This window comes from Esox lucius, chromosome 3 (assembly GCF_011004845.1).
Source record: "Esox lucius isolate fEsoLuc1 chromosome 3, fEsoLuc1.pri, whole genome shotgun sequence".
Lineage (NCBI taxonomy): Eukaryota > Metazoa > Chordata > Actinopteri > Esociformes > Esocidae > Esox > Esox lucius.
The window spans coordinates 27,103,929-27,118,612 of NC_047571.1; the positions used below are offsets into that span (position 1 = coordinate 27,103,929).

General features: G+C 41.3%; 1 protein-coding gene across 14 annotated transcripts in view; it reads right to left on the reverse strand.

Annotated features, from left to right (window-relative positions):
- The window catches only part of st3gal3b (ST3 beta-galactoside alpha-2,3-sialyltransferase 3b), a 52,628-nt gene extending 40,566 nt beyond the window's left edge, over positions 1 to 12,062 (reverse strand). For 7 of the 14 annotated variants that reach the window (XM_020044863.2, XM_010893908.3, XM_020044858.2 and 4 more), the window contains exons 1-3: positions 11,711 to 11,884; positions 9,227 to 9,290; positions 2,768 to 2,921 (exon numbers count right to left, since the gene is read on the reverse strand). In XM_020044863.2, the coding sequence (XP_019900422.1) occupies positions 2,768 to 2,876 (109 nt within the window). In that variant the 5' untranslated portion in view covers positions 2,877 to 2,921; positions 9,227 to 9,290; positions 11,711 to 11,884. Of the gene's footprint in view, positions 1 to 2,767; positions 2,922 to 6,571; positions 6,622 to 8,512; positions 8,613 to 9,222; positions 9,291 to 11,710 lie in introns of those variants that run through there. The other 7 variants (XM_010893835.3, XM_010893901.3, XM_010893844.3 and 4 more) reach the window with 7 other exon arrangements.
- Positions 12,063 to 14,684: the final 2,622 nt, after the last annotated feature.

Consider the following 14,684-nt stretch of genomic DNA (forward strand, 5'->3'; position numbering starts at 1 on the left):
CTCAAACACCGTCCCCGGTTCAGAATGCCTCAAACACCGTCCCCGGTTCAGAATGCCTCAAACACCGTCCCCGGTTCAGAATGCCTCAAACACCGTCCCCGGTTCAGAATGCCTCAAACACCGTCCCCGGTTCAGAATGCCTCAAACACCGTCCCCGGTTCAGAATGCCTCAAACACCGTCCCCGGTTCAGAATGCCTCAAACACCGTCCCCGGTTCAGAATGCCTCAAACACCGTCCCCGGTTCAGAATGCCTCAAACACCGTCCCCGGTTCAGAATGCCTCAAACACCGTCCCCGGTTCAGAATGCCTCAAACACCGTCCCCGGTTCAGAATGCCTCAAACACCGTCCCCGGTTCAGAATGCCTCAAACACCGTCCCCGGTTCAGAATGCCTCAAACACCGTCCCCGGTTCAGAATGCCTCAAACACCGTCCCCGGTTCAGAATGCCTCAAACACCGTCCCCGGTTCAGAATGCCTCAAACACCGTCCCCGGTTCAGAATGCCTCAAACACCGTCCCCGGTTCAGAATGCCTCAAACACCGTCCCCGGTTCAGAATGCCTCAAACACCGTCCCCGGTTCAGAATGCCTCAAACACCGTCCCCGGTTCAGAATGCCTCAAACACCGTCCCCGGTTCAGAATGCCTCAAACACCGTCCCCGGTTCAGAATGCCTCAAACACCGTCCCCGGTTCAGAATGCCTCAAACACCGTCCCCGGTTCAGAATGCCTCAAACACCGTCCCCGGTTCAGAATGCTTAAAACCCTGTCCCCGGTTCAGAATGCCTAAAACCCTGTCCCCGGTTCAGAATGCCTAAAACATGTGGAACGGACATTATATTTGTTTGAGCCACTTTAACAAAACAGTTTACACAGTCGGAGTTCAATAAGGTACACAAAAAGGGACAGGTCAACATGAACCTTGTCCTGCTCTTTAGAAAAACAGACCTCAGGAGATACTTTGTCTGGCAGGAGGGTGCGCAATAACAGCGGACCAATTAAAAAAGGGAGCAATAAAATTGCAGGACAATAATTAGGAGTTTCTTTCAGGCCACACACATCAAAAGTCACAGAGGTTTGTACAGAGTGAAATGCAGTGCCTGCCCTTTGGACGCATGCCTTACTGTGGTAGTACAACGCCCCCCAGTGGTCAAGACCCGAATGTTTGATAAGTGTCAAACTTAATACCAAAATACACCCTGTAGCTCCTCAAATCTCTTACAGTACAATGTGTTAGATTCTATGCAAGTCATCCAACGCTACCAGTCTTAAGCATGAACCGAGACCTGCTGGCCGGTTGTAAACTTCCAGGGCATTTTAATGTGAAGTATCTTAGCACCCCCTGCTGGATAAAAAAAAGAAAAGAAAAATACATTTCAGGGACCCCCATCAGTGCACCGTCACACCACCACCGCCCAGGGCAGAGTCAGGTTTTCCACCATTACGTAGACCACTCCATTACCACCACTCTGATTCAGAACCAACCAACGCCCAGAATTGCAAATGTGGGACTGACGAAAGGACCCACAGCTCTCAGCCTACTGTAACAGTCAGTCAATCGGATCTCCTTTGTAGAGGCACAAAAATAATGGAGGCAGAGTTCCCACAAAAACGATGGCGGCAGAAGCTACGACAGCGGTGTTCCAGGAAATCCTCTGGGGGGAAAACGAAACCGTATCTCATCAACTAGTATCTTTCTTAAGACATCAGGCAATCTAAACGTATCATGCCACTAGCATTCTAACAGCTAATAGCAATGACTGAGGAAGCAGAACGTCTCACTGCAGGGCTCAACACAGTGCAAGCATTCTACTGGCTCTTACCAAGACATTCACATATGAATATAAGCAAGTCAATTTAAAAAACACACAACAAAAGTGAGAGACTTGGCCCCAATTTTTGCTTGAGACACGCGGCTGTTACTTAATGTCGGAGTATGAGCCGCAACTGGAAGCAGGGAAATCAGATTACGTCGGTCAGACTCAAGTGAACGAGAGGCACAGAGGATATACTCTCCTATGGACAAAGTGCCTTTGATTCCATTACCCTCCTGTCATTAAAAGGGAAGCTTAACATCTGTCATTTGTGACATTTTGGCTCAAAATTAAATTTGGCAGCACACCACATTACTTACATTACGAATCCATTTCGCCTCAAGAAACATTTCACAGCACGCGCATGCGGCTTTGGTTCTGGGGTAACAACGGAAAGGAAAAATAACATGTATCTGCCTGCCACAGCGTTTGGAGAACCAGAAGGTTAGTTGGGGGACAGGCTGATAACTGGGGTATGTGGTTGTATCGCCTTGCCAGGATGGACGCCCTGGATACGAGAATCTGCTTACTGGCTCTAATGTAAATACGGTACTAAACAGTCAGAGTTCCTCGTCGGCCATGGGAGAAACGGGCTGCTGGGCTGGTCCTGTATAGCCGGGGGCAACGCTCTCAAGCAACACGGAGACAGTGAGTCTGAGCTGATGTATATAGATTGGAATTAGGCCCCGCGAGGGGAAACAAGAAAGGTAATCACCGATTGTCTAGCGGCCAAATGGAGATGGGCGTGTGTGGTCTGAAGAAAAAACAGGAAGGAAGGAAGGAAGAAAGAAAGGAGACAAGCTGCCAGATGAGGCAACAGACGTCAAATAAAACAGGTCTACACGACCAAAATGAAAGAAAGACACACAAAGACAGTAGGAATCGCACACTGAACAGCATGCGTCAGTGTGGGACAATAAATACATTTAGATGGACGGACGGTCATGTAACTCACGTGGCTTCTGGCCCCATACGCGCTGGTGCAGCTTCCCAGAGAAGTTGAAGATGAAGCCCAAAACCAGTATGAGGCACAGGACGAACAGCAGCTTGTGTGAGGGCTTCATGGTTCTCAGTCACTATCCGGCACATGGCACCATCCGGCACATCCCCTAGGATGAGACAGGGAGATACCGAGGACAAGGGAGGTAAGGAGTCAGAGGGGTGTGCCAGGGCACTGGTGAAATACACTGTGTTGCCAAATCAAGGCATGCAGACATTAAAAGGGAATTGAGCAATACTCGTAATACGCATTACTCCAGGAATTGTTTGTTTTTTTTCGAGGGGAATGCATTAGTGTTTTGTATTTCCCCACAATCCCGTAAACGAGCGTCCGTCTACACTGTAGCAATCAGTAACGGGGCCCACGACATTTCCCAAAGACCTTGTCAACAAAGTGTTCACGACAAAGTAGCGTGTAGGCTACAGGGTTGCCAAGTACAGTGAAGATTTCCAACCCCATTAACCACCATAACACACACCTGCAGGGCCTGAAAATTGGCCCCAAAAGAGTCTCCATTCAGAAGTCCCCCTTTGTCTTGTGTTAATTTATTTTTTGTTTAGGCATTGCCTTTTGTACACATCTATTTATCCCAATACATCAGTTTTATTTTATTTTGATAACAATAATATGACATTCACTTTACAGGCTCCTGGGGCTTGCATTACCTCTCAAATGTCTGTGGTATTGGCAGAAGTATTCTGAATTCACATCTAAATAGCAGAGAGGTAGAGAAAAAGGCTCAACTCCAAAGTTTGTCTAACTCGTTATGAAATGGTGAAAAGGGCAGGTCTCAAAAGGTTAGTAAGAAAACGTGGAAGCTCAACCAACCGTTTTGAAGGAGCACTAGAAGAGATATAAATATATTAACATTTCACTCAAGGCCAGGTTTCTGGCAGATACAAGCATATTTCAAGCTAAAAACCTCCTGGTGCAAGTTTAAGGTCACACTACCATTGCCTCGGGACGAACACAGGCCTAACACTCCAATAGCAGGCGAGTTACAGCTGATGAGCAAGGAGACATTTGTTTTACCAGATCATTTTATTTAAATCAAACGATTCACCAAACGAAGACATCCCACCAAGTTGTTGTTTCTAATGGGAGGACAATGAAGAAAAGTGTAGCTAGAAACAACAACATCTCTAAACATCAAACTAAATATTTGGAGGAAGTGGTGGAAGACAATGGGACGGGTAATGGAATCAAAGGGATGATGGTGACATTTCTTAACAGGTTTGTAAACAAACAAAAACAAACAAACAATTCACTTAAAACACCAAAAAGAAGAGATTTAGTGTATTTTCTTATATGGTAATTAAAATTTGCACAACACAGTACGTTTTCCAAAAAAAAGTGCTCAGTGATACATAAGACGAAATTACTTGAGAAATGAAGCAGGAACCACATTCTCTCAGACGCAAATGAGCAACTTCCTGCCACACGAGAACTGACAACCTCTTGGCCAGGATGTACTTTCAGCCTGTCTGGATGTCTGCACAGCACCCTGCCTGTAAAACAACTTCAGGCCATGTTTAACCTTCCCCCAAACTACTCTCTTCAGAGACAACGGACCAAGAGTACCAATGAATAAGGTGATTAGGTAGTGAGGTGGGTCAACATTAGCTAGCGTAATTAGTTTCCATGTCCACCACTAAGTCAGGTGCTCATGAAGCATGTGAGGGAGAAGATGGAGTCCCGCCACTGACAAGTTATATAGTAACCTTTCAATTACCTTACTGAATGAACCACACTGCAATTGGGGCATTTTAAAAACAGTACTCACGAATGCCTACATAAGTTTTTGTCAAAATGATTCCAATTACCCACAGGTTACAACATTAATATTAAGTGAATATGTGAGCAACACAAGAAATATTCTTTAAAAGTAATCTTCTGAGATTACTGATGTTAATTTCCCCAATACAATTCGTGATTTTCTTCTTGAAACATTTTACTGAAATTCCTTTATCATATGAAGGACTTTTACTAAGAGTGCCCAGAATGCCAACAGAAGACTTCAAAGCCTTCCAATGAGCAATACAGCAATCCTTGTTGACAAGCAAAAACTTCAGCCAACCGCCAAGAAAGAGAATTGGACAACAGATCAAAAATATATACAACCCCGGTCAAAAAAGGTTGGGACGCTGTGTAAAATGTAAAGAAAAAGAGAATGCAATGATTTGCAAATAATTTTAACTATAATGTTCAATTGAAAATAGTACAAAGAAAACAATTCAAATGTTGAAACAGAGAAATTATATTGTTGCTAGAAATATATATGCCCAATATGATGCCAGTAACATGTTATAATATTATCTAATTAAGATCCACTTAACGTGTGGAAAGGCAGCATTTCTCAGTTGAGTAACAGCTAAATATTTTTTTCCCACTTGGATATTGTGGGTGACTGTAAATAAAGCCGTAAAAAGTCTGATTATATTTGTTTTATTTCAGGCTGAAAAACAAAAATATAATAAACAGACAAGTAAATTCCAAAATATCTTCAGTAATGACTGCAGGTACAGGCTACAGATAGTAATTAGAAAAGTATTAGTTCTATCAAAAATGTACCCGACAGGCCACATCCATCACACCCAGAAGTGTTTCTACTCATTTCTAGCGCTAACACACCCATTCCGTTATGCCATGAAAAAAACTGTAGCTCAGATGAGTTAAAAGAAATGTGACATATCACAAATGTATTTGTGACTTGATGCTTACATACACCATGGCTTACAGCCAAACAGCATTTGAGATTTGAAGCACCCAGTTTACAATTACAAATCAATTTCTGTGTCTTTCACCAGAGCAGCTGGAGCATTGCACAAATTATTCTTAAAACCATGATCGTGAAAGACCATCACACTGAGCTAAATTAGTCCTGAAATTATTACATTACCCCTCTTTACAGTGGTCACTACAAAAAGAGATGAAGCAGCTTAAAATGCAAAGAGCAACAGACGTTCTCCTAGCATTAGGAGCAAAGGCAATACTGCAGCCTGATTCTATAGATAGTCTGTAACGACCAACCACAGTCACACGGTGTCTGTCTGTGCAGAGAGACTGAAAGAGTGAGCCTTGCGATTATGCACACACGCTATTCAGAAACAATCTACAGCCACATAATACCATAACATTAATTAAAGTATTGTGATTGAATTAGGGCTGACCCCTGGTCACAAGAAAGTTTTAAGCGGTCTCAAGTGAGACAGAATGGAGGGGGGGGATAATCCACCACGGACGCTTAACAGAATAAATTGTAGGTCGCATGGTCTTGCGGAACCTTTTTGCACTCCCTTTCTATGGAAGGGAACCAGAAGAACTGTGAACAACCAGCAATATTAAGTGATGAAGAAATATCTTTCACAGCATACGTGCAATAAAGGGTAAAGTGACACACACGCTGCTGGGTTCTTTGTCACAGACAAACAGAACGATGCCCATGGGCATTCCCATCAGAGTACTTCAGTCACAGTTACTTAACAAGACACCCTCTCCGGCCCGAAAACAGGGAGCCAACCCACCAGATGTTTACTCAGGCCTAACCTTTAGTCTCAGAATTACTCCCTGTCCAAACAATGTTAGGCATATGAGCTCTTGTAATTACAAAATACACATTAGTACAACATTCTAAAAAGACAGAATACACAAACCATAAAGAGATTAGGTACTTAATTATCCACCTGATTTGCCTTAGAGGCACCAAATATGTACAAAGAAATGTTATTTATTTAACGCTGTAGAAACCAAGGGAATTACCTGAGTTAGCCTTCCCTTAGACCGGGCATGCGTGCTGGGAATTGCTAGGAACCTTAAAATGCAATACTTAAGTGACAAAATGAGGCATTGCAATTCTCATAATTTTGACACACATCACAGATTCAATGTTCCAAACCTCCCATAACAATATGAAAAGATATTAACGGAAGTATGACAAACTGGTTCCCCATTTAAAAACGACAGAGGGAAGAGTACAATTAATTTCACGCTCTCTTTCATAACGTGGGGGAAATAGGAGAGGTTCTGCTGACAGAACAGCGGGCTGGACTCAAACCCAGGCTGCAGCAGGACATGAGCACCAAAGGCTGGAGCTTAGACCACTAGACTAGACATGGGATTGTTTCCCCCACCCCTCAAAAAAATACATTATAAATGAAAAAGAACAATGTATCAACATACATGACATCAAAGAGGGCCCACCTACTTTCTGGCAGAGAACACAGTGATGTGTACTAAACCTGCCGCCTGGGATATTATTAGTCCACAACATATAATTGGCCCTCAGCTGAAAGACACGTGTGGAAAAGCTGGTCAATTCATAGTGTGTGGGCCTATACTTCAGCACTGAAATTCAGACTGTGCACAAGTCTGTAAAAGCTCCTGTCTAGGCTACAAATGGAGTATAAAACATCCATGTACATCAGTCATATAGGCAAGAACAGCTACCTTGATAAGACATTCCGCTTGTCTCTGTGACAGTAATTTCCTATTTGGCTTGCATCATGTACTTGAATAGCACTAATGCATTGGTCAAATTTAAAATACTGAGTGGAGTGCAACTCGCTAACAGCCTAGGCTCATAATGGCCTTGTAATATTTTGATTCCACTATTACATGAATGCTAATGCAATCGAAAGTCAGGGGAAAAAAATAATTTACGATTGAATTAAAATTATCTAAATTATGAGGATAAATGGTGGAAAGGCAACAGCCTAAAGGCTGTTAAAGTGCTACAAAAAAAAAAGTTTAACAAAAAACTGTGTAAAAGTGTTAATAAAGCCAAACAGACCTGAAAGTACTTTAATGTCAAATGTACTGATTCATTTCAAGCACTTGGTCATTGCCTGCTAAACACCATTATGCATTAAGGCAAAATGCAATAATGACTACATCGTTACCCAATAGTGTATCCCACATCATATTCTGCACAACAGAAAAACATTTCTCACATCATGTTTCACAACATCTGCCAATAATAAAGGAATTTTAGACTTCAAAGTACAGATGTTTCAAATGAGAAAATCAAGTGCTTAAATGTGTGGAAGCCAGGATACGTCAAACAGGTACGCTAACTAATGGGGAATTTCCAGGAGACGTGCAGTAATTGGCCAGACAATTACCACCAGATAACTAGTAATAACCAGCCACAAAACAAGTCACGTGATCATGACACCCACAAAACAAGTCACGTGATCATGACACTGGGTCATCAGGAGCGATCAGCAGATTAATTACATTTTAAATGCTAAAAAGCTGTCATGTCATACCAGTGGTATAATGACTCACAGTACAGAACTCATCATTTGAACCACCTAGTTCATACACATACGGCCCAAATGAAGTCTTCCTTTAAACTAATGAATAAGAGTAAGAGGTTATTATGATAGTAGGAGATAGTTGCAATCAAAGCTACCCTCACCTAAGGAATTTTCTCCAAATTAGGGATTGGATATTGACTCAAAATCCTTTGCTGTGAGTGATTTAGGTAGGTGAAGACTAAACAAAAACCTATTCAAACAGACTGGCTCTGCAAAAACATGTTTCCAGTCCACAAAGGAATGTGTATAATCTCCAGGGACTCTTGGGAGACTCTTACACCCACGTTTTCAGGAATGTGTGCCAATCTAATGAAAAAAAAAAAAAGGTCAATCTCATTTACAAAGGTATTCAGATGCTTTATGCAGTATTTTGTATAAGCACCTTTAGTAGCGATCACAGCTTTGTCTGCTTGGGTATGCCTTGACCAGCTTTGTGAACCTTGATTTCCATTGTTTCTCCCGTTTTTCCTTGTAGGCCATCTCAGATTGGACGGCGAGCATCCAAGAACTGCGATCTTCAGCTCTCACCACAGATTTTCAATATGGTTCATGTCCAGTCTTTGGCTGGGGCAGTCAATTCACACAGTTGTCCCAAAGCCACTCCAGGCGTTGGCTGTGTGCTTCAGGGCACTGTTGCGCTGAAAGATTAATCTTCGCTCTAGTTTGACATCTGAGGCACTGTTGATCGAGTTTTCTTCAAGGAACTCTCTGCATATTGCTCTGTTCATCCTTCCCATAATCCGGACCAGTCTCTGCTGCTGAAACAATTCCTCGAGAAACTCGAAATAACTCAATCACAAAAAATATCATCCACACAAATTCTTTGCACTGAAGCTTCGGTTAACCCGTACTGCTCAGTGGACAGTTTTGCACAAATTATTATTACGGTTGCAACTACAACAATGACAACGCGCTTACGCTGTGTATACGTGAGGTAGACGTGATTTGATGGCGGGGGGGCGGCAAAATGGAGAAAGGGAGAGAAAATAGCAAGGAGCGAGGCAAAGAGACAGGCCAGAGAAAATGACAGAAAGTGTCCAAAGTTTGGGATCATTAAGCAAAAATAAAATAAAAGATTAAAACCAAACTTGCCTACCACAATGTCAATGATTCAACATCTCAGATGAAAAACATCCAGCACATGCATCCAGTCCACAGACCTGAAACAAGGTAACGTTAACATTAGCATTGCAATTTGACTGCTAGTTGAGATGAAGGCCAGTGAAGGATGTACGTTAACTATGGCTATATGTAATGGCTAGTTAAGAACATAAATCAGTATGTTGGCTAGTTATTAAGTCCATAAGTTAGAATAATCAGTAGAACACTCCATTACTAAAATAATCAACAGTATGGATGGTATGAGCAAACGGATGCACAGTACCTTGTTCTTGCCATACATAGCACCTCGAATTCAGGCCAAATGTTTTTATTTCATCAGACCAGAAACCAATCAAATCCTAGAGACATCTCTCATTATCAATAGTGAGACCGTTTATAATGCAGGGCTTCATGTCCATGTAGTTCCTGCTAATGTTGGGTTTTTAAGCTAGTACCCAGTTGACTCCCCATTCACACCTCAGAGGTGTGCACCCGTCAGGTAGAGCTGCATTTGTGTAGGTATTCAAATTAAAGGCACTCCATTCATAGTCATTTTTAATCACAATGAGTCACAAATGTTATTGCCAGTGCGAATGTTATTTTTAATCACAAATGTTATTACTAGTCCAACCAGCAGGTTAATATTCACATTAGCAATTTGCTCCTGGTGCCAGTTAACAAAAGTCAGTGACAAGCATTGGACGAGCAACATGAAGACAATTCAGATGTATGCAAATAAGCAAGCCAACAATACTGCTCAGCACAGTTTCTAACCCCTAATGAATTGTTTGAGAATGGCTGGTCTTAGCACCTCTGAACATGCTTACTACCTTGTTTGCACTCATAAGGGTGGACGAGTGTGGCCCGCTGGTGTAGTTTATGATGGCCGTGAGCTAGCTATCTAATAATTCCTTTTCCATAGGCTAACTGATAAAACGGCTGGTGGGTGGCAGTAACACACCAGTGTTGTGGAATGCCAACTGCCTTAAAATCCCACCAAAGAAGAAAAAGGCTAGGATGACTTGAATTCAATAGCTAACTATGAAGCAAACCTCTGCAACAAGCCTATTGAGTAAAGGGAGTGCTTGATTAGTCTTTTTATTATAAGAACCTTCATGTTTGTTTAAAGATGAGGCATGGGCAATGTTTGTGTGTTTTTTGGTCAGGGGCCTTGGGGTTCACATATTAAGACTGACAAACAAGTACCATTTCAGTCAAGGATTTGGCAATACAGCCCTGAAAACAAGTAATTGTCAAAGGATTGCTACAGAACCCCAGCAACTGGATGTAGCTGTCGAAATACAAAATTTCCGCCACTGTTTGGCACAGCCAACCGGCATTGGAGTGATGAATCATTTGACCTCAGTCTAAAACGTGGGGTTTACTTCGCTAATCTTAACTTTAACATACTTATGACCAACCCTAACCTAAAATGAAGACCAAAAGTTATCTAAATTATTTTTACGATAAAGCCAGCTTACATAAGCGAAATTATGACTTTACTATAATATCTACAATAGTGAAAAGCAGGTTAGTGTGTTTAAAACGTACCTTGCTAACAGCTACATTAGCTAGTTTCATTACCTAGCCATCTCCTAGGTAGCAATGACATGGTCGGAGACAATAACAGCGAAGACAGAAGGAACCAGTATCCGTTGTATCTTTGTACCAGATATTCCCAAAATAGCAACAGTAGTTAGCTACAGTAGAGTAGATGTCTGGTTTATAAACTGTTTAGCATAACTATAGCTAACACGTAGGAGAGGAAATAACGGTATTGTTGGTGGCCCTGAAATCCCCTTTAACTTTCGTAGAAATGCAGCTATTTCGCAATATACAAACAAGAATGGTGAAACAAGAATACATACAGTAACAAAAATATTCCTTTATTAGTCGGGTTAGCAAGACATTCAAAACGTCTGATTCACCTAGCTGACGTTAGTTGCCTACAAAACCTTACTCTACAGATAAATACAAATTGTGAGACGACGGGTTGCTAACTTTTTTCCGTTAACAGTGACGTACGGGTTTACTGGTTAGCTAACTATTTGACTGGAAATGTTTTCTTTTCTTGCCAGCTCGCGCCTGTCTGAAACCAAATATATGATGGTAGCTACAGACTACGTTTAAAAACTCGGTTTTGGGTTTCTATGGATTTCCTAATTTAACTAGGCCAAAATATCGCATTAGCCACAACCAAGCCATGTTTAGCTATGACGACCGCATTCTGGCCAACGTTACTGCACACGATATACATTTACGTGAACATTTGTTACTAGCTAGTGTAGAAATATTAGCACTACAGACAGTACATCAAACAAGATAGATTGAAAACCAGGTAAAGTAGTGGTTGTCTCAAATAACAACATGCAACATTTACCAGCGTCGTCTAAAAAAAGGACGTTTTACCCAAAACGTCGAGCTGGCTAGTTACAGCACAAGAAAACAGATTAGTTCAAATGTGTACTATGGTCGTTACCTTATCCTCTCCTTTTCAGAGTTTCACGTTATTGTTTAAAATGTTACTAAAGGTAGTTAGGTAGCTAGTTTTAAAAAACGAAGAGGTCGCCAACGTAACGGTATTCCCCCTTCTTTCCAGAGCATCATGTTAATCCTGAGAACGACACGCCAACTAGGAGATGTTCAGAGAACAACTCACCCTCCCTCTCTTGCTCGCGCCCTCGTCTCTGTTCTCCAGTCCACTCCAACTCAATTGCAGGCCGGTCACATGGTTCTGTTGCGTTTGCGATTATCTCCAGTACTTCAATTGAGTTCAATACACCTTTTCATTCGTTCAAACCTACACGTGGCCTTCTCCTAGTCAGCTATTATATTATATTCTACTGTTGCGTATGCGTTTGCCGCGTGCCTTTATGTACCGGAGGGTGCATCAAAATCCCTTCATTGTCCCACTCGATGTTCAACAATACCGATTAATGTATTTGTTGTATTGTCACCTACTCCATCTATAGTTTTTGCTTGGCATGCACATACTTTGTTACCACATTGTCAATTGTAAACAGGTCTGTTATAGCACTTGGTAAATAAATGTCTATGGCAAATCATGTCCGTCAAATGTTTGAGACTATGTACTGGGTCTACCGACTTTGTTTTATCAATTTCTCTGGGCTTCCTTCGATATTGTGGTTTCTATACACTGACTATGATATTGTACAAATTGGTTTTATATCTGGTTTTAAAAACAATCAAATTGTCAGTAATATCTATATATATATTACTGACAATTTGATTATTGTTTTTAAAACCAGAAATAAAACCAATTTGGACAATAACACAGACTAATATTTAACACAATAAATTACACATGAGAAACAAATTACACATGAGAAACAACGACTTGGTTGTTTCTCATGTGTAATTTATTGTGTTAAATATTAGTCTCCTGTGCAAAACAGACCTTGGTCTCAATGGGACTGTTAAAAGTGTTTATTTTAAATGGTCAAAACCTATTGGATAAAAACCTATAAACAGATATATGCCTCACTGTAGCCTGTAGCCACAGCATTAATGTTGTAAGCTCAGACTGTTGGAGCTCAGTGGATCTATACTGCTCACCTGCTCGGCTTACACCTTTAAGTCGTTCATCCTCTGAGCATCTTCTATGTGACATTCACAGGCCCCATCCTGTATTGGGCTCAGGTCCAGGATGAAAAGGCACCCGCACTCCTCTCTGATGTACAGTAATATTGCACACTAATCTATAAATATTGAATGAACCAAGAAACTCAATCCGGACACTTACTGTTTTCCATTAAGGCCAGCCAGATTAGCAGCATGATGAAGTATTTATACCGGAATGTACAGGCACTAAGTGTCCTACATCATGTCAACATTTCAGAGTCTTCTCTGGTGGCAGGGAGCAAATGCCCATCGCTTCGGCTCAGTTACCTTGCATCATTCAATCACAAAAATGTGCATCCGTCCTTCAAAACTGAAAGTATTTTCAATACATTTACCATAACGTCATTACACAGCACAGTTTAGACAAAGAACGATTATTGACTCATGCCACAACTGGCCTGCGGGCCTCACTCCACAACCCTGCTATTCCTCACATGATCTTTCGGGGAGCATCAACAGTGTTGTTTACTGCACGGTATATTATTTCTCTCAATTTCCCTATAGGCTTTGTTTGAGGCGGGTCTGTAATGGTGGCCATGTAGCGGCCCTGAGATGCATTGTGCATGGTGTCTCTTGACAAGCGATCTATGAGTCAACTTGTCTTCTGTGAGGATTGCCCATCGCAGCGATACTGGCCATGTTATCGATTTCATGGTTGGGATTAGGTTCTTCTTCAGCCCGCGTAGTCTCACAGTTTAAAACACTAAAGGGGCTTAAAATGATGAGAATGGCATTTGGTTAATTTTCTTCTTTTGGAAATGTCCTTAACTTCAGTGTCTAGTGTTATTGTTATTAGTTCTGTGCTTTACTTTTATTTCATTCTTACTACTGTGGCTTAGTTTTCTATGGCTTCCCGAATTACTTCCCCCACCCCATAAACTTAATGAATGACCAGTAGTTTTACATGCAAATTATGCCAATGAATACATCAACACACTTACAGGTCAGAACCTATGGAAAAGAGGCTTCTTAACTACCCAACCGTCTCAGTTAATGTATTCTGGCTGTGAACAGTTGTAATAAATGATTTACTTTGCCACCCCTCAAAAAAGGATACCTTCACCCAAAGGAAATGTTTTTTTAACACATTGTGACCCCTAGTATAAAATGTACTCATCACAGATGACCATCAGTCCAAAAACATATTGAAGCAAATGAAAGATATTTGTTAAAACAAATCAGCTTTATAAAAAACCACCTCAGACTTGGTAGTCTTGGGAGCATTGTTTTACAAAATAAATTATTGATTGTCCCTTGCATCATATATGAGAAGCGAAAGGCTTTCACTCTGATAGGATGACTTCCTCCCAGACAGAAGCTAGAAGTAAACAAGACTTTGAGACAGAGGTTATGTGTGGTGAAGCGTGATGGAAACAGTAGACCCCAAAGATATTCAGACTGTGTTTAAAAGCTTTCCTCCTAAATCTGAGGGAACAAAAAAGCTTTACTCTTTCACCACTGTCTGTAGAAATTTGTGGCAAGTCCTCTCAGCACGATAAAAAGATTTTCTCAGGGCTTTCATGGGGTTTCAAAGTACCTTATTTAATTGTATAATGTCCTCTTATCATTCCTAGTCAAAATCTTAAGAGAAGGGCTGTTTCTGAATGGCATTACATCATTTTGAGGTTTTATTTGAGGTCTGATGCATGACCAACTGTTGACAAAGTCACAAAGACTCCCTAAATAAATATAGAATGCTGCCCTTACCATAGTTTCAACTACTTTGTGTTAGCAAGGCAATGACGGTTTCTTAAATCATTTTTCAGGAGAATTATCAATTTCTTTTTCAGTTAAATAAGGTTGCTAACGAG